Source organism: Xiphophorus couchianus, chromosome 23, assembly GCF_001444195.1.
Source record: "Xiphophorus couchianus chromosome 23, X_couchianus-1.0, whole genome shotgun sequence".
Lineage (NCBI taxonomy): Eukaryota > Metazoa > Chordata > Actinopteri > Cyprinodontiformes > Poeciliidae > Xiphophorus > Xiphophorus couchianus.
Genome location: NC_040250.1, coordinates 3,390,897 through 3,417,529, shown reverse-complemented (window position 1 = coordinate 3,417,529; position 26,633 = coordinate 3,390,897). Strand labels below are relative to the sequence as shown.

At 36.9% G+C, this 26,633-nt stretch overlaps 1 protein-coding gene and 1 long non-coding RNA gene across 3 annotated transcripts; one reads left to right on the top strand and one right to left on the bottom strand.

Moving 5' to 3' along the window:
• Positions 1-285: 285 nt before the first annotated feature.
• Positions 286-16,892, bottom strand: LOC114138813 (uncharacterized). Its single transcript, XR_003594312.1, has 2 exons — positions 16,679-16,892; positions 286-1,251 (listed from the first exon to the last, which is right to left on the bottom strand). It is a non-coding gene; the product is annotated as an uncharacterized LOC114138813 (long non-coding RNA).
• Positions 16,893-20,463: 3,571 nt separating this feature from the next.
• On the top strand, positions 20,464-26,445 carry tmem33 (transmembrane protein 33). 2 transcript variants are annotated; one of them, XM_028008980.1, is made up of 8 exons: positions 20,464-20,577; positions 21,236-21,302; positions 22,798-22,892; positions 22,988-23,175; positions 23,384-23,451; positions 23,716-23,849; positions 24,610-24,693; positions 25,539-26,445. In XM_028008980.1, exons 2-8 carry the CDS (start codon positions 21,255-21,257, stop codon positions 25,666-25,668), a joined length of 747 nt encoding a protein of 248 aa, XP_027864781.1. In that variant the 5' UTR covers positions 20,464-20,577; positions 21,236-21,254; the 3' UTR covers positions 25,669-26,445. The 2 variants fall into 2 exon arrangements, with proteins under 2 accessions (XP_027864781.1, XP_027864782.1); XM_028008981.1 differs by having other exon boundaries at positions 20,573-20,676.
• The last annotated feature ends 188 nt before the right edge of the window (positions 26,446-26,633 follow it).

The following is a 26,633-nucleotide window of genomic DNA, read 5'->3' as shown; positions in this document are numbered from 1 at the left end:
ACAGGTCGCCAGTCCATGCATGTTAAACCATTTGATGTAATTCATTTTCCAACTTAAATAACTCTATTTAAATGGATTTGGATTTTGCTGTAATTCACAATTTAAGATTATCTTCAAAGTGGACTTCAGTTCAATGTAAGGAAAAGTAATAATGAATTCATTTTAATATTACAATGTTTTTTTATTTCTCTAGTCTTTTGTTACTAACACTAGACCAGTTTAGTTCGTGTGATCTGATGCATGATGCAAGCATATCAGTGCAGGGATAAAAACACAACAAACAGATACATTTTATAAAACCATGTTAGATTTATTATCAGAAACTGCATCAATACGTTAAACTTTACATTAAAATTTCAACAGTCAGACAAAACCTCTCCTAGTTCCTGCAGAGTGAAGACGTCGTCATTTTCATCACTCGTCTCTCTCTTTCTGACCTCCATCCTGACAACTCCAGCCAGGAGGGTCTGCAGGACTCTGTGTAGCCATGCTGGACTCACTGAAAGCTGGCTTGGTAGGAGCAGATTGGTGCCTAATTGTGTTTTTCAGAGCTGCTGTGAGATGGGGGTTACAACAGGGCTGCATGTGGTCTGGAGGCACATCAGTAGATGCAACACCCAAGGAATCCAATGTTGCAGGGTCTCATTGATCTGCTGAACCAAAGGTCACCGCAGTTATGCATTGGCTGGCTGAGTCATGACCACCAGAGTTGACGTGTGAGGGGTCACATCGCTCACTTTCTTGTGGTCAACTCTTTTTTGGCTCGTTGATCATTTTTAGCATGCGTAAGCAGCCAGCCTGCTTCTCCCATTTCCCCTCTGCTTCATCTTCTTCCCTTTTTTTCCCATTATGTCCCCCCCCCCCCCCTCCAACTCCTACCCCTCCGTCTCTGCCTCTTTCTCCCCCTCCAGCTCTCCACCAGCCAACCCCTGCTATTTTCGCCCCACACACATCCGTCGCTGCACTTATCCAGCCTCAGACGGCTGCTGGCTCGACAGCTAAACAGATTATCCGACAACAGAGCACCTCTCCTTCTCCCTCTCTTCCTCTGCCTCTCTCCATGCACTCCTCTAGCCGTGGGTCCTCGGAGGCGGAGGGGCCCAGGCTCTCCACTGGCCAGGCTCTTTATTGAGGCGTCTATGGAGCTTTATGCTGCCAGTGTCGGCCTTGCCCCCGCCGTCATCAATCATCCTCGGCTCCAGGGCTGCTATCACTACCCAGACAGCCGGCCAATCACAGCCTTCCAGGAAGCTATAGGCGATGGGAAGAGAAATAGAGGAGAGAGAGGGAAATAGAGGATCAGTTTGTGTCTGTTGCTGTCAGTCTGATTTGACTGACATTTTCTGCAGAATAGATACATGAAAACAATGGTACTTTGGCCTGTGTGGTATTTGATTAAGTTGAAAACTGAGTCATGAAAACACATTTATTTCTTATTTCAGCTTGAAGGAGGTTTTTTGGTGTATGAAGCACATGCTGATGGTACTAAAATTGGATTGAAAGAAGGAAGAAAAGTTGAGAACTACTTCAAAACAACAATTCCATTAAGTAGAAGAACCATATGTAAAATATACAGAGTAAAAATATTAAATGTAATTATGAAATAATTATTTTTTTAGGTGAAAAGGCCATGTCTAAATAACTCCTACACCAATTTCTTATTCTGTAGCTTCTAAATGTGGAATTTTCCGACCTTCCCTTTCCTCTTTAAACTCTGCCTTAAACTCCAGCCAAATGTGATGAGAGTTGATTCAGTTTTTCACCTATACCATTAGACATGGTCTGCAAAGAAAAATAAAGGTATTATTTTTCTTTGCAGCCTTTGTGCATATCTACCAAATATGGAGAAGAATCCTCAGCAAACCACAATTTGTTTAGTGGTACCCAAAGTTTGGGTCTGGAGCCTACAGTGGGTCATGTAGCACCATCTGAAAGGCTCTAAAAGGATTAACAGAATAATTTTCATTTAAAAAGATTGTTACTGGTATTGTCAAATACTTTGTAATAGTCAATAATATCTAAATGCATGAAAACTCTGTTCTTACACAAACACTTCACCTGTGTTGAAGTGTCATAAGGCAGTACAGTAAATTTAGTCCAGGTTTGAACTATATTTGGCTCATTTGGACCACTGTGTCCCACCCAGAAATCTATAGTTTTCATTATGGCCTTTTGGGACAAAACACTGCACTAATAATTATAATGTCTATACAAAAGAGAAAAATGAGAAGTAAGGATCTGAGAAGAATGAACATAGTTATTTCTCACCAGAATATCAATGCAGATATTTTTCTTTGTGGTTTCTGAGAGACAACTTGCCCAAATGGAAAGAACAGACTTTCCCCAATTGTTTCTTAAAAGGAAATATCATTGCTTTTTTTCTTATGATGGTCATCTGATGCTTTCTTTTAAACTGCTGCATGTTTGGATCACTGAACTGTAATATTATTGTTGTATGTTTGCAGACTCAGTCATGACTGCGCATGGCCATTCACAGAAAACCCTGACGGACCCCAGTGGGTGGGTACAGTTTACAAAATTTTCTTCCCACAGGCTGAGCCGACTGCTGTTACTTTGGTGTTACACTCACAATGAAGTTTAAGATGCAGAACCATCTTTTTCCAATGAAATATACATACAACTGCAGTCTTGAATGCCTTAACCCTACTGACCATGGACACTTTCACGTCAAAGTTCTGCGGTTAAGATCTAACCTGCTATTATGGATCACTTTATCCTGTCATCATAGAAGATCTGAAATGTCACTGACCCTTTGATTCTGCAGTCATGTTTCAAAGAGACATGACTTACTACTGAGAACTTCCACCTGTGGGATATTTCCCTCATATAGGTCTACCAAATACATTCACTGTTTCAAATACAAGCAAATGTATTGTATACAATCTGAACAAATTCTGCTGATCAATTTATTTCTCAGATTACATAGATAGTGGAGGATAACATGATGTCTCTGCTCTGAGTTCACCTGGGCACTGAACAGATGTTGTCTTTGCTTTGGACTACATCCCATTCAGTCCATAATTTTGCATTACCCCTTGCAGTTTACTGGGATTATGGATTTATGACTCTGTTTTAATATGACTTGTTCATATTTTGAATTATTAGATATTTCAGTATTCTGGTTTTTGTTGAAGCCCATTTCTAAAACTGCAACAACTTTAATTAATACTGTATTTTTTTATTTATGTTTGATGGATCAAACTTTTTCCAGGATGTTTTGCTCCATTGATCAGTTTGATCTTAAATACTTTTGTTCAGAGGGGATTTATGCAGTACCAAGAAAAATATTTTTGTTTGTTGCCTGGATATGTAGAGGAATTAACCTGAAACTCTGTGTCTTTGCCAAAGAGAAAATCAATTCAAAGTATATATGTTTCTTTGACATCAAGTCGATTTCAAAGCAAGTAAGCTCCTCACAGAAGTTCTGAGCTGGATGTGTAAAAGTCCACAAATTGATCCAAACAGGACTCAGTTAGTATCTTCTGTTAATATTCAAATCTAGTCATACAGATGACAAGAGCCTCTGAATTATTTCATCACTGGAAAATAATTACACAGTCTCATTTGGCATTTTTTTTATATCTGTACGTCAGTTTGTGGAGGATGATTTAGCACACTGCATCTGCCTGTTGATCTAATAGGAAAGATTGATTGCCTCTACAGGTAATGTTATTTCAAAAATGAGAAATTTATCAGTCTGTGAAACTTTTGTAGACATCACTGTGTAATAGTAACTCTCACTGTAGTGTGTATTTGCTTCACCATTCTTTGATATAGTCACAATCAAATGATTTTCTGGGTTCATTTCCTTTTATTTTCTACTGATCATTCTTCGTTCTTCACCATTTCACTTAATTTGAATTACTGGACGTTGTGCGATTACTAAAACTGTACCCATGCAAAATGTGACCCTTGAAGGTATGAAGGTATGAAATAAATAACTGTTCCCCAAAGATATTTTGTCATTAGTGAGTCGTTCAAATCATTTGAGATTTTCTTTCTTGTAATTGAGTGAATGAAACATTCAGTAAAGGCCATTCTGCTGCTTACCAACCTCGGCCATTTGCTTTAAATGTTGTAAAGTTTAATGGTCAGTGTTTCACCGGTGCACATGTCACAGAGAGGCCGGGACCTGCAGCAGCCAATACACTCTCTCTACCTCTTTTCAGATCATTGTTAGGGATGGAAGAACTAATTTGTGGGGAACTCAGATTTGTTCAAAAAATATTTGGGATAATCTGTACAGCTTTACTCACTCTGTAGATATAAAGTCCCATAGAACACCGACAAAGAGCAACAGTTTAGCTGAGGATCCGATACAGAGCATTTGAATCAGGAAGGAAGCTGTTGGTGTTTTGTGCCCTTTATTAACTGCCTCATTACCTATATTTTTAGACTTTAACTAACAATGCTCAGGATAGAACTTCTCTGGATCATTATTGTGAGGTTTAGGAGCTGAAATAACTTTGAGAACTATTGGCAGAAAGTGGAAAACACATTAGCTACTGCAGTGTTAGAGTTGTAAGTGTGAAAGACATAATTTGCTGGAAGCATTTATGAATGATTTATAATAACCTGAAGGTTTGCATTTATGGAAAAGGATATGAAAACATTGCAAACCAATAAAGACAAACAGATTTCAAAAAGAAAGCTAGTCATTGAAGAGTGTTAAACCACACTAAAATTCAGTATAAATAACTGGTTTATTTAAAGAAAAGAAACCCCATAAGAGAGCACAATATATGTTTCCTTAGCAGGCTATCCTCTTTTTCATCAAGTATCACCAGTATGTTGCATTTCTTCTCAAGGCTTAACTTTTTTAATAATGATTTCTTTCTCTCTTCTTCGCTTTCTTTTTGGCCCCCATCTCCGTCTTTCTCTGCAGCCCTGAGCTCTCATCCTGCTCCAGGAGGAATAGGCGGAATCTGATTACAGACCTATTTTACAGCAGACGCCAGGGCGCAATAAAAGGAGAGAGAGCACGGAAACGGGACTCGGCCCATCAATTAGATCTCTATTAGCAGCCAATGCAGACCTCACCTCAGGAAACGCCAGGGCCCTGAAATTAAACAATTCTTCAAGCTCGACAAGCCAGTCAGTTCTGTTATATCTGCTGGAAGAGGATGGAGGGGATGGAATCCATACTGAAAATAAGCAATATGGAAACAAAAACATTCCTGTCCAGATAGATAAAATGTGAAAACTAAAAATCATTCTTCTGAAACAAATGCAGAGAATGATTATTTCTTTTAATGATATATTAGGATGTTGGATAAATGGTGCAGTGAGTAAGTTTCCCCCCCTTACATATTGCTTCTGATTTTGTTTATTTTGTCAGTCTTATATATTTCAGATCATTACTAAAATGTTACTATCAAAAGTTTTACAATACAGTTCTCAAACCATCATGACTCTACAGGAAAACATAATTCCCCCACTTGTTAGATGTTTAAGGATCTAACAATTTGGTTCAATTTTCCCAGCCACAATTAGGAAATCACATGAATAGAAACTGTCTGACAACATGAAGTAGGTTAATAGATCTAGAACAGCAATGCATCATGTCACAATCTTAAGAAATTCAAGAACAGTTTAAAAATGGAGTAAAGACATCCATCAGCATAGAAATTATTATTAAACCATTTCTAAGACTCAAGGAAACCAAACTGAGAACCATTATTCACACATACAGAGAACATGGAACGGTGGCAACAGAATGCTTACCTAAATTGCTCCAAGAGGACATCAATGACATTTTTGAGGAACCCAGAAGAACATCTAAAGCATTATAGGCCTCATTTGCTTTAGTTACCACCAAAATTCATGTTTCAACAGTAAGAAGGAGACTGAACAAAAATGACATCCATTGGTGAGTTCCATGTTATAATCACTGCTGACCCAAAAGAGAATAAAGCCTGTCCCACATCCTCCAAAAGATATCTTGAAGATCCCCAAAACTTTTGGGAAAATATTTCATGGAATGAAACAACATGAGTCAAACTTTTTGCAAGGTCTGCATCCCATTGCATTAGTTTAAAACTCGCATTTCGAAAAAGAATGTATGCACAGTCAAATATGGTAGCGGCAGTGTGATGCTCCAGACCTGTTTTGTTGCGTCACGACTTGGAGAACTTGCCTAGATTAACATAAATTCTGCTTTCCACCAAAGAAAATGTTGAAGGAGAATATCTGACCATCAGCCTGAGACCTAAAAATCAAGTCCACTTTGGTCTGCAGGACATCAACATGTCCGCTTATGAGTAGCTCAGCACAATAAGATGGCTGTTTTTTTTTTTTGTTTTGTTTTTTTTTTGGTCTGTGTAAGAACTCATAGCCAGTCTGCAATTACTTTACAAAGCTGCTTTTCCTGTAATAAATTAAAGCACCGTTTTAGAGGATGTCAAGGATTAATAAGTCCTGACCTTCAACTGAGAACTTTTAAAGTAAAATCTGTCAAAAACAAATTAGAAATAAATCATTAAACAAATTATAAATCAATATAAAGGTATTACAGTCACTTTTCCTTGTTTCCTCCCCTAGATGCCATTAATCTGCAACTGTTGACCTGCTGACCCCAGGCAGGACAAAATGTCAATGCTGGATAATTAGGTGTAACATTAAGGCCCTTAGAAAAAAAAAAACACCTTGAGACATTTCCATATTAAATCATTATTGCTTTTTAGAAAAATAAATACTTTTTTTACTGGCTTGATTTAACTATAGATATTTAGGTATTAATGTATGGAAAGTGAACTTTTTCATAGTAATAGGCAATTATGCTTTTGGAATAGGAGTAAGGACTCTGGGGCAGCTTCATGCGTTTATTGTGGGTTGTAATTCAGGTTGTTATTGCCATAGCTCAGTAAGAGGATAGTTAGTTTGTCAATCAGAGTGTTAGTGTAAAAAACGGAAGAGAAAACCTTTTGAATGTTGTGTTTTCAGTATAGAATATAAAGTGGTAATAATTCTGCTAAATGGTCACTTGGTTTCATTTCCCTGAGTATTTCCCAGGACAGATTATGAAGTTCCCAGATTTCCTTGGTTTGGGAAAATGCACTTGCTTTTAGAGCCTGATGTCGGCCTGCTTTTTATTTCTGTCATGATCTGACGCAAGACAACACTTCCCCTCTTTCAACAACCTTAGACTGTTTCGCAGTGCTGCGGCACGAATTTCTCTATTTGCGCAATCAAAGGATGGCCATTTATCATCGAGAAGGACAGCTTCGTATTTTCTACCTTGCTCGCTCGGTTCCACACCAAATTTCAGCATTTTTATGGAAAACCGCAGTCATTTTGATTGATGAAATCCAAAGATGTCCAAAACAATCCGAGAGATCCCCAACCGCGGCGCACCGGCGGGGTGCTCCAGTGTTGTCATTGTTTCTGAGAAAGAAAGGAGCGCGTCCGGAGATCACCAGGGAAAAATCACGATTTTCAGTTCAAAAGGGGCCAGAAGAGCAGCGTTTCTTTACAGGCAGTGGGAAAGTTGAGGAAAACCCTTTTTCACTCGCAGACCAAAACAATACTTGCTTTGCTTTTTCCTCTTGGTGCATTCAGCTATAATGGCATGCTCTAATAGAAACAGACCAGAATAATGAATCGATCATTTTACTGTGAGAGTCGATGTTATTTGTGTCTGAGTCAGTAGAATGACTGGTGAAACACACACCCCTCCTGCATTTATGCAATTTGTGCACATAAGCTCATTGTGCGCCATGTAGCTGTGCAAAGTAAAATAACGCTGCCCTAAAACCGATTTCCCTGCGCTTTTATTTACTCACTCCTTGTCTTGTTTGCGGTGATTTATAATGTCACAAGAAATGTCACCTGTCTGGCCTAATTGCGACCTTCTGTTATTAATACCAGGAGCGTGGCTCCCCTTTGCACCCGTGGAAATAAGCCTATATTGCGTACTTAATACACCGTCACCCAAAGGGAGATTCAATAAATCTCCCTTTAACGGCGTTTCCCCTCAAAACTCCTCCAGGCGAGTGGAGGCCGTGTCAAGATTGCGATTGTGCGCCAGTGCTTAGGACCAGCTGCTCCCAGGACAGACAAGCCCTTGTCAATTAGGCGGTGACAAGCAGGTCCTTCAGCTGCCTGCAGGCGCTCCGGCAGCCAGCAGTGTACAGTCCCCGCAATTAGTATCAATTTCTGTCGAGACCTCCGGAGAGCGCGCAGACACAGCTAGGGTAAATGGCCAGACATTGTCCGAATAACAACCGAGAGCCGCGGATGACACCGTGTAATGGGGCCGGTGTTAACCGCACTGCGCGCTGAGGAGGAGGAGGAGGAGGAAAGCTAAAGGACGGTCCAAACCCTACAATTCGTGTCTCCTTGTTCACGGGAATATGAGGACTTCTACCAACATTTAGCTTGATGATACAAAAGCCAGTGCCTGACTTCATTTTAACCAAATATTGGCGTTTACATATTTTCTTTTTTTTCAGTGATATGGACTCATTTTGTCTGAAATAAAGATGAATAATATTTAATCAGCAGGCCAATCACAATAAATGAGAACAAACGGAAAAGTTATTTTTTTAAGTGAAACTCATTCTATATTTTAAGGTGTCTATTTCTACGAGTTTTAATGACTATGACTTAAGTCCAAATTTCAGATTCAGAAAATTTTAATAAGACCAAATAGTTTAAATAAATGCATAATATAGCCAGCTTAGACTATCAGTCACTAACACCCTCATATGGGGTAAGCCACAACAGGTCATAAATAATTGGTGTTTTTTATAAGCATATTATTGGAAAGTTAGATATAAGGGAAAAGTACAATAGAACAAGCTGCACAAGCAAAAGTGTAGCCTTAGGATTGTGAGGAAAAGTCGTCTGGTTAGAATTTTTGAGAAGATGAACATGATTGTCGACTGCAACTGAAGTCTGCATCAAGTCCCATCACACACAGACATGTCCCAGTCAGGATGTGGACTACAACTGTTGCTTTCCTTGTATTAATGCTAAACTAATTTAGTATTAATATATTAATTTAGCATTAAACTAATATGCTAAACTAAGGAGAGCAGGGACTAAGAAAATTTATGAAGTTCTCTTAGTAAATTTTGCATCAATCTGCAATCAAGAACCCAGAGTGGAAAGGAGTGGAGATTCACAAAATCCAATTTGCTTGAGGTCCAGTGTGAAGTTTCTCCAATCAGTTATTATTTGGAGAACTGTCTCATCTGCTGATGTTGGTCTACAGAATCTTTTTTCAAGTCCAAAGTCATTCAATGCAATAAAATTCAAAAATACTTTATTGATCCCAAAGTGATATTAAATATCTCATCATAATGTTCTATTAAGAAATTTTATAGCATTTCATTCTTCACTTGGCTAAAAAGATTTATGGAGATACTGATTTTATTTTCTAAAAGTGACAATATCTGGTACAACGACCTCAGTATTCCTGTGCTTGATTGATCAGAAATGGACTTTGTCTACATGTGATCTTGTTTTTGCTTTGGAAGAATTTGAAACTGACTTTTAAACATCTACCGATGCAGAGATTTTTTCAAAAGGCACAGACTTTTTATGCTTTATTTAATTTGTATTTATAACCACATATGAGTTTTAACTCTTTTTGTAGTCCAGACCTCCACTTTTTGGTCCAGTGAGCAAATGCATGTCAGTCCAGCTCTCTCACAACACTGACAGCCCTTAGAAGGATGGCTCACCAAGCTTCTTTTGTAAATGGTGTCACTGCAAGCAGCTGGTGGTGGCATTCCCGGGCCTTGGCCGTTGCCCTTTGGCCCCTGGGGGGGATGGACTCCGGCCAGGGCGGTCCAGGAGTCTTCGCAGTGCCATGATAGCTCAGGTCAGTGGGGCCAAGTCTCCAGCAGGAGAAGCTGGTGCAAAGTAGGCGAACAAAAACCCCAGAGCTCACCAGGCCAGTGGGATCATTAGTATTAACGTTTGTTTAACTAATTAGCAAGCTGGGCAGCCAGAGGGAGTCTTGTATAGGCAACATGGACGTCATATATAGCAAAGGTGTACGGACATCCGTCACTCTCTGTCTGTGGAGGGAAGGGTTACAGAACACGACTGAAGTGTTTAGCACCTCAAGGATCAGCTGCTGCCTCCTTAAAAACCTCAAAGTCATCTGGTTTTCTTCAAATGACTTCAGAAGTTCATGAACACTGAGTTGTTATTTTCAAGGAAGATTATTGTGCAGGGTTCAGAGTACAGGACGGGGACAGGGCAGCTCACTGAAGTTCAAGAACAGTGCAAACAGCACATGCCAACAGAAGGAGCCACAGAGCATTGAGCAGCAGAAGGAGCCTGCGGGAGGGAAGCTGCGGCTCCCGCCTTAAATATGGGAAAGTTTGGGGAACAGGGTCAATGGGTCAAGAAAAGTCAACAAGAGAGCAGTCTTGATGACAGAAGGAATTTAATATCAAAAATACATAAATCTTCAAGTGAGGGCAGGCGCATAATGGGCACAATGGAGGCAAGTGTTAGAGTCAACACAGTTTTGTTGTTGGCGATTAAATAGATCAAGCCAAGTTGTTAACATTTAACACAAAACGTTGGCACTAGAATAGAGGTTGGGTCGGACTGAAGGGGGTTTCCTGGACGAAGACGGGCTGACAAGGCACACAGATAGACGGCTCATGTGTAGCGACACGTCTGGCGCCACTGCATGCAGTTTTGCAGCCAAGTGGGAGTTACACTTTTAAAACTGAACTGTTTTAAAACTTTTAAAACAGTTCATTTTCTTACTTAAATTTTCAACTACTTAAAAAAAAATCTGTTGATTTACTTGGATGTGGGCCCCTCAGCTAGAGTTCGTTTGGTGCCCACATTAGTTTTGTTTCACAAATGCAAAGAACTGTAGAATAATTGAATAAATGCAAGTTTTTCTAACACCAGCATTGTTTTGTACATACATATATAGTATATATATATATCAAATGCCTATTTAAAACCTTTTTTGGGCCCCTCTTAAAAATTATTATTATTGATTTTAAAATGACTCCAATTCAGTCTACCATCCATATATTGCCATTTTATACATTACTTCTTCTATTTTATACTACTATGCAAACAATTCCATACTTATGTACAGATACAATACTTTTGGGGCTATAAATTATAAACTTAAATCTCATATATAATTTAGTTTACAGCTGTATTATGACCTAAAAACTTTTGTTTTACTCGCTATTCTAATGTATTTTGGTTCTGAACCCTTTTTGGCCAGCCTTCTGTTGATGAGATGAGAGATTAGGATGTCTGATCAAACCAAAGCCACAAAGACAGCCTTTTTTTCTCTGAATCAGCTGCATGTTCAATGCAAAACATCCTGTGGATGATGACACTGTTTGCACTCAAAGTCAGGTACAAATGAGCTATGGTAGTGATGGCAAATGTCACCACTGAATTGGATTCTCCCTTTGGATGCTCTTTGGGAGACTTTAATATCACCCAAAGAGCAAGTTTAATAGCACATGAACTTTTGAGTGCAAGAATTTTGCACAGTTTGTGTAACTGCTGCACACACGCAGAGTCCAGAATCGGAGTGTCATTGCATTGATGTCTTTCGTCTTGGACAATGTGGAAATTAATCTTCCCATGGCGCAGCAAATAGACCCGCATTTGTCTGCACATCCCCTCTGACTGCTGCGCCACACTGGCCGCAGCGCTGAGAACTCTGGCTGACCTTCGCCCTCGCCCCCATGAAACCCTGCAAGTCCCCCAGCAGTTGCAAGCAACTCTGAATTCCATAATTCTTCACCAAAAGGCATTATTAGAGGAAAATCCTTCCTTTTTGACAATTTAATAGTGCAAACTAATCATCTGGTTGACATGGGCCATTCGTCTTGGTACAGGCAGACAAAGACAAGGCCTTTTCCATAGGTTTGTCTGGATCCCACAGTCAGACCGGCCTCTATTTTCAGATCGAGTGCACAATAAAAGCATTGTGACTCCTTAATGGTTATGTTTGTGAAGCCACCCAAAACCCAGTGTATTAAATGCATTTTTTTAAACCAAGAATGAAAAATAGGCAAACACGTACAGATGGCTGCAGAAGTGAGAATAAGCAGCAGGATGCTGCAAAAACTTTGGATGCTCAAAGCAATCACAACCTGAAATAAAAGACGTGAGGATTAAAAACTGGGCGCTGCGGAATTGCTTAAACGCCTCAAGTTATGAATTCGTTTCTGAATCAATTTAGCGGTGCAGGCATTTTCCAAACATCCTCTTGCGGGAGTAACAAGACAGGGAAATTGATCCGGTGAGACCTCACCTCTCGGTGCGCCTCAATAAAAGAGACATCAGCCTCTCCCGACGACTGTATAATTTTTAATATATATGCAATAAATGTTCAATTTGTTTCCAGAAATGACGGGAAATAATAACGTCAAAATTTAAAGTCATCCATTACAGCCAAACAATGCTCAGGCATAGGTGCTCCAACGCAGAGAGCATTGATTAATTCACATTTAGATTGTGGTTGATAAAGCAATAACGTTATCCTTCTGGCAAACCAACGGTGGCAGTGTCTTAAATTTAAGATACACATAATGGCTACTCATATAATTGAAAAGCTAATGGATTTGTTTTAAAGCCTTACATGTTGTGGTGATCTTCAGGTGGCCTTTTGCTTCTTCAAGTATGAATAAATATCTGTGAATTAATATTTGCCAGTAAAAATGAAATAATTTTCATAGTAAGTGAGAATCCATACATTTCTCAAAATTGTATCACTTTTTAGAACTGCAACACGTAAACAGGTTTTATTTTACCTCAACACAGCAGGTATTACGTGGCAATTTATGGATTATTAATCAAATTAAAGTGTAAAAGAACTGCGCCCTCAACAGTTCGTAAATAACTGTATGTTTGAAAATATTCAATCCAGGGTACAATAAGACATTTTGAATGTCATTAAACATTAGCAATTTATAATTGAGCACAATAAGTCTGGAAATGTAATGTTTAGTAAAGGTTAAATTCAGTATCCAACACTACAGGTACTTTAAATTTAAATTTCCTTCAGCTACAGATCTATCTCCAAAAGCCCATTGGGGTTTTTCTTCACAAAGCTTGAGAACCTTTACAGTTAAACACAAAGAACATTTTAAACACTTGTAAAACATTACTTACACATAAATTATTTCTTTTGGGAGAAAATTTCATTTCTTGACTACAAAGCTACATCTGTTTGACTTTAAATCTTGCAATTCTGTGTTCCTACACTATAAAACTGACATTTAATATTACCATTACAATTTTTAAATTTTTAATGAAGTTACTGAATTATATAAGTATGTTCACCATTGTCCATGTTTGGGAATAAACCCCACTTAAACATTAATTAACGTTGGTTCAATCAACCATTAATGTCGTTTTTCCAGGGTGTTCACACAAGTTGTTTTCAAAATTCTTATATGAACTTATCAAATTCAAGAACTCACATAATAATTTCTGTTTGCATCCCGATTTTACAATTTGAACACAAGGCTACTGTTAAAATCCAGCTTAACAGCTAACTTTGTTTCTTACCCTGCCATTAAACAAGTTTTATGCCACCAAACAGATTTGAAAAGTGAATTATTGTTTCTGTATATTTTTTACATTCATTTTTTGCATTAGAGAAAAAATCAGTTGAGCAAATTAATCTTCATTCAGATAAGGTTTTAAAAACTTGTATTGTTTAGCTGTTATATGGACGTAATTCCTCAGACATTCTGATTACCCAAATAAAATACCACATCATTTTTATATGTTATTTTTTGTTTCATCAGCGTGTTTACCCAAGTGTGTGGGCTTGTTGAAAAATAGAGTAAATATGTTATAATTTAAACATTATTGTACAATATAACATAAGTCATTTAAACTTGTTATAATTTGAACTCTTTCCAAATGTCAGTTTTGTATGTAGGATAACTGAACTTTTTTATTACAAATGCAAAGATTTAAAGATTTGTACATTTGAAATGAAAATTTCTTTTAAAATGATTGAATTTAGGTTGAAATCAAATTGTATTAATTGTGTCAATTTTTAAGAAGTTCCTTGATGCTTGAAACAAGAACAAAGATGATCAAAGGAAAGTTGTGGAAACCTTTTGTTGATGCCAAATAAAAAGATTTTTTTTTTTCACTCATTCATTTCTGTTTTAAATCTTTTGCTGGATTTGATCTTTAACAGTAAGTCGGAGCTGTCCCTTCAGGACCATGAATATCTTTTCAGTCTGCAGGTTCAATCGAAGATATTTCGGGTCTCGGATCACTGTAGATCTCGACATAAAGTGCATTACGGTGCCTGATCCTCTCAAGCCATATGATTAATTCACTCCCATTGAAACCCGACCGAGCAAGGAGTGGAAGGACGTGACCAATGACATAATAGGCTCTGTCAAACAGCCCAGCAAAACGCCCAGACCATTTGTGGTGACAATCCTGATGCCATCAGTTCCATTATGGGCCCCCATTCAAGTCACAAACAAACATAGCTTTAGTACGCAAAAAGGGGAAAAATAGTGCTTTTAGGTGGAGCCCCTTTCTCCGTGTGTCAGGCTGCTCAGGGGATCGCGGAGGCCATCAGATATCATCTGATTAATCACGAAACAATGAGCTGTTCTCAGAAGAAAACCAACATCAGCCGACACATCCCGTCCGTTTAATCTGGAGTAGACTGACAATATGATTTCACATAATAAAACACACTTTTTTTCTTAAAATATTTTTAATTGTATCTTCACCGCTCCTTCATGTTGCCTCGGTGATTTTTTTTTATTTTATTTTATTTATTTATTTATTTATTTATTTGCATAAAGAAAATTGTGTATAAGATGCAAGATTTTCCATGCGCTATAATATTTTCCGACATGTAATAAAAAAGACGAGCTGATGAAGAAAAGTCAAAGTATTTAAAGAACTTGAGCCTGTAAAAAATAACACGTCCATGAAAACGTTTTCTTTGTGGCAAACTGGAAGATTCCTGCAGGTCCTTCATGACATGCGCCGTTGAATTCTGGTGTATTTATGGATATAAGCTAAACAGCAACCTACAATATGTTTTGGATAATGACCAGCATTTTATTAGATTAGTCACAGTTATTTGTTTGTTTGTTTGTTTATGCAGTTGCAATGTTTTTAATTAAAAATAAGCGAAGTGTAAGTCATTTTACTATAAACATAATAATTCTATAAGATACTTTATGACTCGGTATTTTTGGGTGGAACCATACGTTAAAAAAACAGACGCGTTATTGTCAAACTTCAAATTACTTGTACAGTTTTGTTGCGAAAATATTTCAGAATGTCAGGACATTTTTATGTATGTACCTTAAATTGTCCATGTTAAAAAAGTAACATAAACAGTCGATTTTGATCTCGACTCAAATTAAAAATAAAATAGTCCCTCAAACCGGAACGCGCCTTGATATTCTTCATTACACCATAATATAAGTGAACACAGAAAAGCGTCAATGACGGAGCAACAAAGAGGAAATAGAGCAGAAAGATCTGCTGCTGATCCGCCTTGTTTTTTCGGGGAAAATTCACCGAGTCCTTCCTCTCATCCCCATCAAACTCACGCACTTGTTCCCATTTTCACTTCCCTCCACGCCCTGTTTGTTTTTGTCTGAATTCATCGAGGATCTGAGATCCAGACACGGTTTATTTCTTTCTGAGGTCTTTTTCTTTTGTTCTTTCTATTTCGCTACTCATGCTAAATACGATTGAAGCTTTGAAGTAAAAGCTCAAAGAAAGAAAAAAAGCAGAGATTTTTTTTTTTCTTTTTGCGGGTTGTCGTGTGAGGATGCGTAAAAAAGCTTCTGTAAACAAAGACTTTTTTAAAAACGGATAATTATTTAAAATACCAATTAGAAAGTTAAGTTACATATATTCACAATTGAATTATCAATTTTACAAGGCCTGTTTTCTACATTTAATCATTTTATTAAGTTACTTTTTCTATTGAACATATTCTATTAAATTGTGCCATTATTTTATGGAGCCACATCGAATGTATCAAATAATATGAATTTTTAGAGCTTTTAGTCCTTTCATCTCTAAACACATCTCACGTAGGTAGGCTGAAATCGCATTTTATTCGCCCTGTGTTTGTAAACAAATAGGCAAAGCTCACCAAGAGATTTTTCAGTATTTTTTTAATAAAAGTCCTGTGATCAGAATTATTAATCGGGATTATAATTATTTATGAGAAAATTGTGCATATTTACACATTTAGATCATTATAAGGCACCGGATCTATTTCTGCAGCATTTCAAAGATGCGAGACTTTTCAGAATATAGTATCAAACTATATAGATATAGATTCTTTAATTATTTAAATGTCGTAATGCTTTCGCGTGGTTAATCGGTTTGCGGCGTATTCCTCAGTTTTCCCTATGGAGCAGCGCCAAATTAAAACTCGGCCAGAAAATATCTCATTTAAATTCTCACCTTGAGCTCTCTGGTGACTGTTAGCGGTCCGAAAGGAGCTGACGCTTTCGAAATCCAGCAGGCTGTATAATAATATTTGAGATCTATTTTGCTACAGCGTAGTGTGCTCTTTGATGCCCAAACATTTAGAGGAAATTTTAAAGAGAAAAGTGTTTCGCAGCAGGCAAGCAGAAGCATCAATTAAACATAGAAAATGCATGCAAAGCAGGTCGGGCGCCGCAGCTTTACTTACTCTGTGCGCTGTGCTGAGCTGAGTCTCCGCTGTTTAATTACAACCCCTAATTTTCCCAATCGGAGATAGTGTCAAAAACCTGCGACTATTTCTCAGAGATTCCCTTTAACAAGTGGAAACTTAGTGTCCTCCTGCACCATTTTATACATGATGAGCCGGCAGTAATGGGATTATTAAACAAAAACGTTTCAGGCGCTGGCGTTAACCTTTTTTAATGCCTAATTAGGTTTTGCAAAGAAATAATTAGATTCTACAGTGCTTACACTGCCTATATTTTCAAATGGCATCTGCAGCAAACACATCATCCTGCGACGCTGCTGCCAATAATCTTCGGGTGTATGCCCCTCAGAATCGGCCAGATGTAAGATTTTTAAACATGTTTCGACCAAATAAGAACACTAAAAGCTAAAATAATTTTCCTGGACGGCTTACAGGCCGAGTTGCTGCAGGGTCATAGTCTGGTCGACTGCGCCCCCTGGTGGTTTTAAAATGTATGGTAACAAACGCAACTGCAGGATGTCTGAAAAAGACGTGTAAACATATACAAAAGCTTTACCAAGTAGGTGATTGTATTGTTTGGTGATAATGATGGAGTAGGAAATCCTTTATAGTGGGAACATGGTTTTGGAGTAGCATGGCGTAGAATTAAGCTGAAATGGGGTGGGGAGTTGGCGCAGGCGCACTTTTGAGAGTGCGGTAAACGTCATGCGCACGAACTGTAGCTTTGCAACAAAATCATCACAGTGCAAAATCATTGCCTTTAATATTTTATTTCCACAATGACATTTTCCCAAAACCATTTCAGTTTCCATCCACTCACTGAAATTTTGAATTAATTTCAAGCTTTTAAAAATGCGTCAGAACCGTTTTTCAGGGTGAAATACGAGAATTTCTATTAATTTTAAAAACAATTATTGTGTGAATAGGTGTAAATTAATTGCAAGTTTTCTTGCATTAAATTTAATGCAAGAAATTAATCATTAAATTAATTAAAGTCATCATAATTAACAGAAATATTGGCTTTGAAACATCAGTCTTTGTGCAATTAATATATATAAAGTGTTTTACTTAGTGACTTACAGAAATAAACCAATTTTTCAATAATATTCTAATTTATTGAATGCTACTCACTACATTGGACATACTTTTTAGTGTACCGATATAACTGTAAAAAAAATACATGAGTACCGTTTTTTAACTGAATGATAAAATAACCAGATATTCTTTAGGTAATATTATGATTTTTATTTTGAAGACGAACCGGTATTGTTAACTCTGTGATCGCGTTGACTAGTAATAGAGTTCACCACCAGAGGACAATGTTCTGTGAATTACCATGAAACTACACGCGACACTAAAATATTTAGAATACAACATTTGGGATTAGTAGTTACATTTGTGTGGGTTCCAGCACATATAGGGATAGTAGGAAACGAGAAGGCTGATATAACGGCAAAGAAGGCAATACATAATCCTATTAGTTTTTCAGTTAAGATGAGTAAATCGGAAGGGAAAAGTAAAGTCAAAGAAGAACTGATGAAAATATGGCAAAGAAGGTGGGATAAAGGGTTAACAGGAAGGTGGTTTTATAAAATTCAGGTGGATGTAGGAAAGAAAAGAATAGGAAGAAGGAATAGGAAGGAGGAAAGAATAATAACAAGGTTAAGGTTCGGTCATACAGGGCTTAATTATTCACTTTTTAAAATACAAAAGCATAAAACAGGAAAGTGTGATTATTGTGAGAAGTCTGAAACAATAGAGCATGTTATTGGGGCCTGCCCATAGCAATGCATAGGGATGTAATCCCTATGCATTGCATGGCAGGCACCTATTGTTCTACACCTCAAAATAACTGCCGCTTCCTACTACCGTTAATGCGGCTCGTACCGCTGCATGCCCCCTCACAATATATATATCAAAACGTGAGGCTCAATCCCGTGAGGGGAGCTATTACTTTTGTTGGCATTTCGAGTAACTGTGGCGACATAATTAACAAAAAACGAGCCAAATTTAACTCAAAACAAAAGTCTAACTGACACAAAACAGTGTCAGTTAGACTCAAAATAGACATAGAATTTAGTCTGCCTCTCTGAACTGCTCTTTAGAACTACAATGACTGAAGGTTAGAACTACAACATGGCGGACACTGAGTGCCTACAAAAGAGGTCTGAGCTGAATGTCAGAACTACAAACATGGTGGAACTGTCAGTTACTACAGAGGAGGACTGAGCTGGCCTTTAGAACTACTTGTGTTTTGGGCATTATATAACTGATTTTACCCAACCATTGTTACACATGGGATTAGTGTGGCAATTTAAAATGAAGCTTACTGAAAATTTCAAAATAAAAGCCTTGAATATTTTTACATCATGTAGTTGCTCTTTTTGGCTTTATTTGACTTTTTCATCCAAAGCACTGTTACACATGATATTAGTTTAGCTCTTTGAAATGAAGCATACTGAAAATTTCAAAATAAAAGCCTTGAATATTTTTACATCAGATAATTGCTCTTTTTGGCTTTATGTGACTTTTTTATCCAAGGCACTGTTACACATGGGATTAGTGTGGCAATTTAAAATTAAGCTTAACAAAAATTTCAAAATAAAAGCCTTGACAATTTTTACATCAGATAATTGCTCTTTTGAGCATTATATAACTGATTTAACCCAGCAATTGTTACACATGGGATTAGTTTGGCACTTTGAAATGAAGCTTAACAAAAATTTCAAAATAAAAGCCTTGAGAAATCTTACATTAGGTAATTGCTCTTTTGAGCAATAAATAACTGATTTAACCCAATGACTATTAGACATGGGATTAGTTTGGACCTTTGAAATTAAGCTTAACAAAAATTTCAAAATAAAAGCCTCAACATGCCCCTGAGGTTAGTGCACCGCCGCAGGCGGTGCAATAATATTATTCTGCATTATCTTTTTCTCTCAGGTCAGGGAACTGCCTTGCGCAGCATGGCAGTTCATTAGCATTAGCATTTTAGCTTATATAAGCTATAAGCTATTTATTTGACTTATTAGCCATGTTTAGTCTACTGAATGGAGTAAGTCCATTATAGAAAACATCCTAGTGATGTCCCACATGCTACTGACAGCAATCACACTAGCATTAGCATTTCTGCTAATTTTAGCTGATACACTTACTTTATCATACTGAATGGTGCAAGTCCATGTTAGTAAACATTCTTGTCAATCTCCACATGCTATTGATTACTTTGCAGCTTTCTTTAGCATCGATGCTAATTTCTAGCATCAGAACGCTGGGTCCAAACCGACGGGCACACTTTGGCAGGCCCCGGTTAAATTTCTTCAGGAATTTTCTAGTTTTAGATTGTTGTAAGTATGAAGAAGAGAGAAGATGCATGATGAGAGAGTGTGTAGGCATTAAAGAAAGGTTTAATTTAATAGAATTTTTGAGGAGAGATTTAGGGAGTAGACATATTCAAATAATTATTCGGTATCTTAAAAAAACAAAGCTATCTCATAGGATATGAGTAGAGAAAGTTGGGTGTGAATGTGTAAAGAATATAAAAGAGGGGTATATAAAGATATAAGCAAGTTGGATAATATAAGCAGGTGTGTATGTGTGGGGGTATGTTTAATCAGGAGTTAATGGAGGGAAAAGGTAGAAAGTGTAAGTTTATAGACCATCTCGAACCACACTCCATACTGGTAAGTGGCGGTAATGCTACTGTAAGTTTGTTGCCAACCGCCATTAAATACCAAGAAGAAGAAGAAGAAGAAGAAGACACTAAAATATCGCGAGATGTGACTCTGCTTTATCATTTCAGAAGGTCAGCTGATCATTTACTACACACAGGAGTGACGAGCGTAGATCTGCATGACACAGAAATATTCGACGCTGTGACCGCTTTATTAGCTCCACATGTAAGATCTAAAATATATTTTTAAGCTTTATCCAAACATGTTTGACCATCGCGGGCAGCTTAAAAATATTCAGTAGTCAGAGTAACGTGACTGCCGGTGGTAAGTTGGTGCTAGGTACCTAGCGTTAGCTGAAACCTTACAACGAAGCCAACGGAATATTCTAGACCATCTTCTGCTAACGTTAGCTATAGATGATGAATGGGTATTTGCTGTTAGCAGATTTTATTTTTAGAAGCCCTCACGTGGTGTATTTTTGTGCTTGTTTTATTCATACTTTTACTACTGAAACTATTTAAAGGCATGTCGGCCGGTTAGCTAGATTGATAGCTCATTCACAAGGCATATCAAACGAGATGAGCAGTGATTAGTTCTTATATATGTCCTGGTGATGACCACGAATAGCCTTTCCTTTCAGGGTGCTCCCCAGATATGTGTGTGTGCATTTTTACATGCTGTCACTTTGAATTGAATTATATTTAACAGTTTGTAAAAGAAGTGGCCGGTTGTGATGTATAATGATTGATCATTTTAAGAATACAAAAGCAATGATCATTTAAAATATGAGCTCAATAAAAAATGGTAATTAATAATTTCAAATAATGTCGGTTTGATTCCAAGGAATTTCTTTATGTATGTATATATTTTTTCTTTTCAATAGAGCAACCTTACACTAAAATATGGCAGACAATAACCAGGCAAACCCTCCTCCCCAGCTGGGGCCTGTGGTGAGTTGGTTGGTTCTTATCTCTCTCTCTCTTTTTGCCATATTAAAATTAAGATCATTACATAATAACTGAAATCCTGGGGTAGTTTAAATTACACTGAAAACACAGAAGTATTTTGACTAAAGTAGGAAAAGATTGTTTTAACTCTAAATACGTTTTAGGTCTTGTTATGAAATGTCAAAACAATCGATTAATGCCTTCTCTGATTGTAATAAATGTCAGTGAATTAACCTGTAATAGTACTTTTATGCAGTCAAAAGGTGACATTTGCTGCTGTACAATATGCTATTCTGCCTTAAAGCAAATGCACATTCAGCTGCCTTCTGTTCTAGATGAAACTTTGTCGTTACATCCTAAAAGACCACGGCTTTCCAATTTTTAATGAAATCCAAGTTTTTTGTGTGCGATAACAAAACATGCTGTCATAGGTCAACTTGGCTATTTGTTATGTATAGGTACAGATTATTGGGTTGATTTTTTTTTTTAAAAAAGGAGACCTGCCCAACTGCAGGTAAATAAAACATAGTATTGTTGGACTAAATTTAGCCCAGGTTATCTTGCTGAAAGAAATGGATAACTGCCCCTGTCAGCTAGCCAGGCATTGGACATCTATTGCAGATCCAAGTTAGATGTTGGTTAAAGTTAGTGAGAATAAAAAGAAGCTTTGATTTCTTCTTTTGTAGTTTAATTTTAATTGTCACGGATCATTTTTCTTATCCTTAAGTGTCTTTGTAATAATCAAATGCTGAAAGACTTATTGAAAGAAGCTTTTGGTAGAAATGTAGTTTAAAGAAATCCACCCTCAGAATAAGCAAACTCTTCTACAGCAGAGCCACAACTGCACAAAATATGATCATTAAAAGGAGCTAGTCTAAGGAGCTAGTCTTATGAACAGATTATTGGCCAATTAATACATTCTGGTAAGCGGCATGGTACAATATTCTATAGCACAATAACCTTCAAGTCCAAAGGAGGGTTATTGTGATAAACAAAAGCTGAAAGCCTCTCACCAAATATTAAAAACAATTTAAAAGCACTAATAGATGTATATACAGAGGAAAATTAGTCAGCACCAATAGGGTCAAAAATTCCTCTGTTCCCTGTGCAAAAGTTTTTATAACTATGTGATCTTATTATTTTTTAGTTCTTTTATTTTGATACATTTATGCTTTTGTATTATGTGGATTGTTGCATTGCTTCTTTTGGAAGACCTTTTTTAGTGAAGTTTCCCACCTGGGGCAATAAGTTGATTATGATAAATCCCTAAAGCTGGTGATGATAAAAACTGAAGCCTGTAACAATGTAAACTGTTCATAAGTTCTTCTGAATTTTGCTTTATAGTCTTTTTTAAATAAAAGTTGTACTTTCTTGAACAATGACAATAAAGGGATTCTTACTCTTTTGAGATTAATTCATCTTACTGAGATGATCGCATTCAGTAATCATCTTAGACGTGTGTTTATTTTAAAGTCATGCATATGTTTATTCCCCACAGCAATTCTTAATGAGCAATAAGCTGGAAACAGCGATGTGGCTTTCCCGTCTCTTCACAGTCTACTGCTCTGTAATGTTTATTCTGCCAATTCTGGGGTGAGTTCACCATGTCACTTTATACCACAGTTCAGCAGTTTCAGCACAAAGCCAGCATCACTAAAACACCTTTCCGTCTCTTTTTGTGATTTCAGGCCTCAATCAGCAGCAAACTTTTATCAAAGAGCCTTGTTAGCTAATGCCCTCACCAGCGCGCTCCGTTTACACCAGAGACTTCCACGCTTTCAGCTCAGCAGAGCGTTTTTGGCCCAAGCTCTGCAAGAGGACAGCTGTCATTACCTGCTGTATTCTCTAATTCTGGTCAACTCTTACCCCATCACAAGTATCCTTCACTTCACATGGTTTTCATATCAGGTTTCCAGCAATATTATGTTATTTTATTGTTAGATTTTTAATAATAATTGCAATGAGTTGTTTATTTTGCATTAATCTAAGCCATTTTAACATATCACATCTCTATATTTATTACATTTATTAACATTCCTGAGTGATCTGAGGAGCTTTAGTTTGGTCCTTAACTTTGTGTTCAGTGAGCATCTTCCCAGTTTTCTTGTTTTCTTTACTTCATGCAACCACCTACACAAAGAAAGTTCTTGATGTGAGTATTTATTATTAATCGACTGCATCTAATGTGACTAAAAAATGTTTTTTTCCAAACACACTAGAATGCTGAAATGGTCTATTAGAAGCAGTCAAATTGAGTTTTTGCTGTCTGGAGATGCAAATTTCATAATAGGTCTAATACAAAGTAATAACTAGAATTGTGATTGGTTTTGTATTAACTCAAGGTAAACTCTGTGCCCAAAAAATCTTTTGCACAGCTTTGTCAACAGTGCTTGACTTTTGTTTCTTATAACTACAGTCTATGGGTCCAGGCAGCCTGATGTTCATCAGAAACCTCCTCGACCGACTAACGGCCAATCAGCAGAACATCCTGAAGTTTATTGCTTGCAATGAAATCTTCTTAATGCCGGCCACTGTTTTTATGCTCTTCAGGTATGTTTCCAACTTAACTGATGTTATTGTTGCCATAAGACAAAGCAAAACCTGATCTTAGTGATATGTATAAATATTTCATGTAATATGTCAAACTGTATCACATTATACCAGGTTCCTGTTGGTTATGATTGCAGTTTAGGTAGGAAATGCACAGATGTGCAATATATTTATGCTTTATTTATGAGTCCATTCAGATTTTGAGTTTAAGACAAACATATTCGTACATTTCAATCACACATAACATATGTATGATTGAAATGACTTCTTTTTTTGTAAAGTTCCTCAAGATGACATGTTGTGAATTGATGTTACATGTTGTTTGAGTTTTATGACCTGCTGGTTTTGAATTTAGGTCTTCTTGAAGGCAGCTGTAACTCTGACTGCATGTCGCTGGAGTCAAAGCCCCACAAGCAAAAATCTTGCTCTGTGCTCTCACAGGCCCATTTTAAAATGGGGCTCTTCAGTACATAAGTGTAATTTGTCACAAAGCTGCACATAGCAACTGCATTTATTCAGATTCTGAAATTTTTTTATATTAATTTGTATTCTCAAGGAACCAACAGTGATTGAAAAAGTACAAGTAACAATCCTGACAACAGTCACTTTTGGAGGTTCCTAGACATCATAAAGTAGAATTTATTAAAAAAATGAAATCAAAATTCTTATCACAGTAAAGTATTTTTAAAAATAAGTGACACAATAAACCCTAATGTACTTGTATAAAACTTGTGACTGAAGTTAATTGTGTCTTCAACAGTGGTCAGGGAAGCTTGTTGCTGCCTTTTATCTACTACCGCTTCCTCACGCTGCGCTACACATCCAGAAGAAACCCTTACTGCCGGTAAGGTGTTAAATATTATAATATATATCAAAACAAAATCTAAACATGGCTTTTCATGTGCATATGGTGAATTTATTTCTGCTAACTCTCATAGGTTATGGATAAATGTACATTTTATTTGCTCTTTCTTACCAAAACTTTTTAACTATGCAAATAACCTTTATGCATATTGTCCTACAGTTCATACAAGTGTTTGTTTTAAATTAAGTATTGGATTATTCCTTCTCTGCATAGAGTGTGTGTGATTCTAAACATATATATGGTGGGAATTAAACATTTAGAAATATTTTATAGGTGGCAAAACAAACTTTATCAACAATAACTTAGTGAGGTTTTTTTTTTTTTACTTTTTAAGTCTGTCACATCATTATGACTCTGTCTTCTTTATATAACTTTGCTTCAAATTATTTAGGTTTTCTGAGCACAACTCTCTTTAGGTTCCACCTCAGGATTTTACAACAAGTTGCAGCAAATCGATTAATTACTTTCTAAGGGTTTTAGGTAGATTTGCAGGTGCATTGGAGATTGCTGTCCATTTAATGACCCAGTTTAGTGAATGTCTGTGCTGATGGCGTCACATTATTGTCTAGAGTGCTTTGGCATAGAGTGAAATTCTTGGTCAACTCAATTATTGCCAGGTGGCCAGGTCAAAAAAGGCCAAATGATCACATTTCTGTCACCACATTTATAGCAGGAAAACACAATATTTTTGGATGGTGTCTGAGCTGCTTTGCAATGTAAATAAATATACCACCAACCTCAACTAAGGAGGAATATTTAGTCATTTGTTTTTCTGTAGTCACACATTTCAGATTTATTATTCTAACATGGTTTTCCCTCTGTAGCACTTTGTTCACTGAGCTACGAATTCTTCTGGAGCACTTCATCATGAAGCCTTCTTGTCCTGCTTTTTTGAGGAGGATGTGCCTCAGCAGCATCGCCTTTGTCAGCCGCCTCGCCCCCACAGGGGTCTGATTAGACTACGAAGATGTTGTTCGGTTTTAGTTTTTCAGCCATTTGCGATGTGACTTAAAATTATGAAGGGGACAGACATTGCCATCAGTGGAAGAAACCTTTTTTTGAATGTCAACTTTACTGTTTGACCTCCCTTTTTTACCTGTATATTGAAGGCAAGCCTGTAAAGCACTGAAATCTAATAGTGATATTTCTGTTTTTGTTGGCTGATCAGAGCACAGCAGATATCAGCTGCACTCTGCATGTTTTGGCAGGTTTATTTTCTTTCATGTCATTATTTATTCATAAAAATGTTTATTCTGTGATGGAAAAATAACATTCTAAGATTATAGAGACTTGAAGCATGAATATGTTTTTATTAAAGAAATGTTTTTTTTTGTTGTTTTTTCTGTCAATAATTATGAAATGTCTGACTGCCTGACCTTCAACGTTTTCCTTCTCTGCCGTCAAATAAGTTTCATTAGCATCCATAATTATTTTGCTAGGTTGTCTGATGGATGTGTAGCTGAGAAGGTATCTGCTGTATTTTTAAGAATATTTTATGGTACCACAGTTTTTGCTGTCAGAGTTATGTATGATATAATTTGCACAATGCATGTCATCCTTACATTGTTTCTCAATTTTTATCACAGCTCTGAACTTTTTTAACTCAATGATGTTGCAGTAGGTTTCCTCCTCAATGCCTGTTTTTCTTTACATTTTATGTGCTTCTATACCTAAGGAGACACCACATTTTTATGACAAGAATAAAGTTATCTCTTAAAAAAATCTCTAAAATATGAACTATTTTGAATTGCATTAACTTCTCAACTTAATGACCAGGAGATTTTAATCAGTGACTAAAACACACTGCATTTCTTATTCTAAGAGTTTCTATACATAGAATATGCAGTTTGTTTTCCAGTAAATTAAAATATTGAAAAATCATTCCCCTTCTAATCCAAAATGTTACTCATCTATTATGT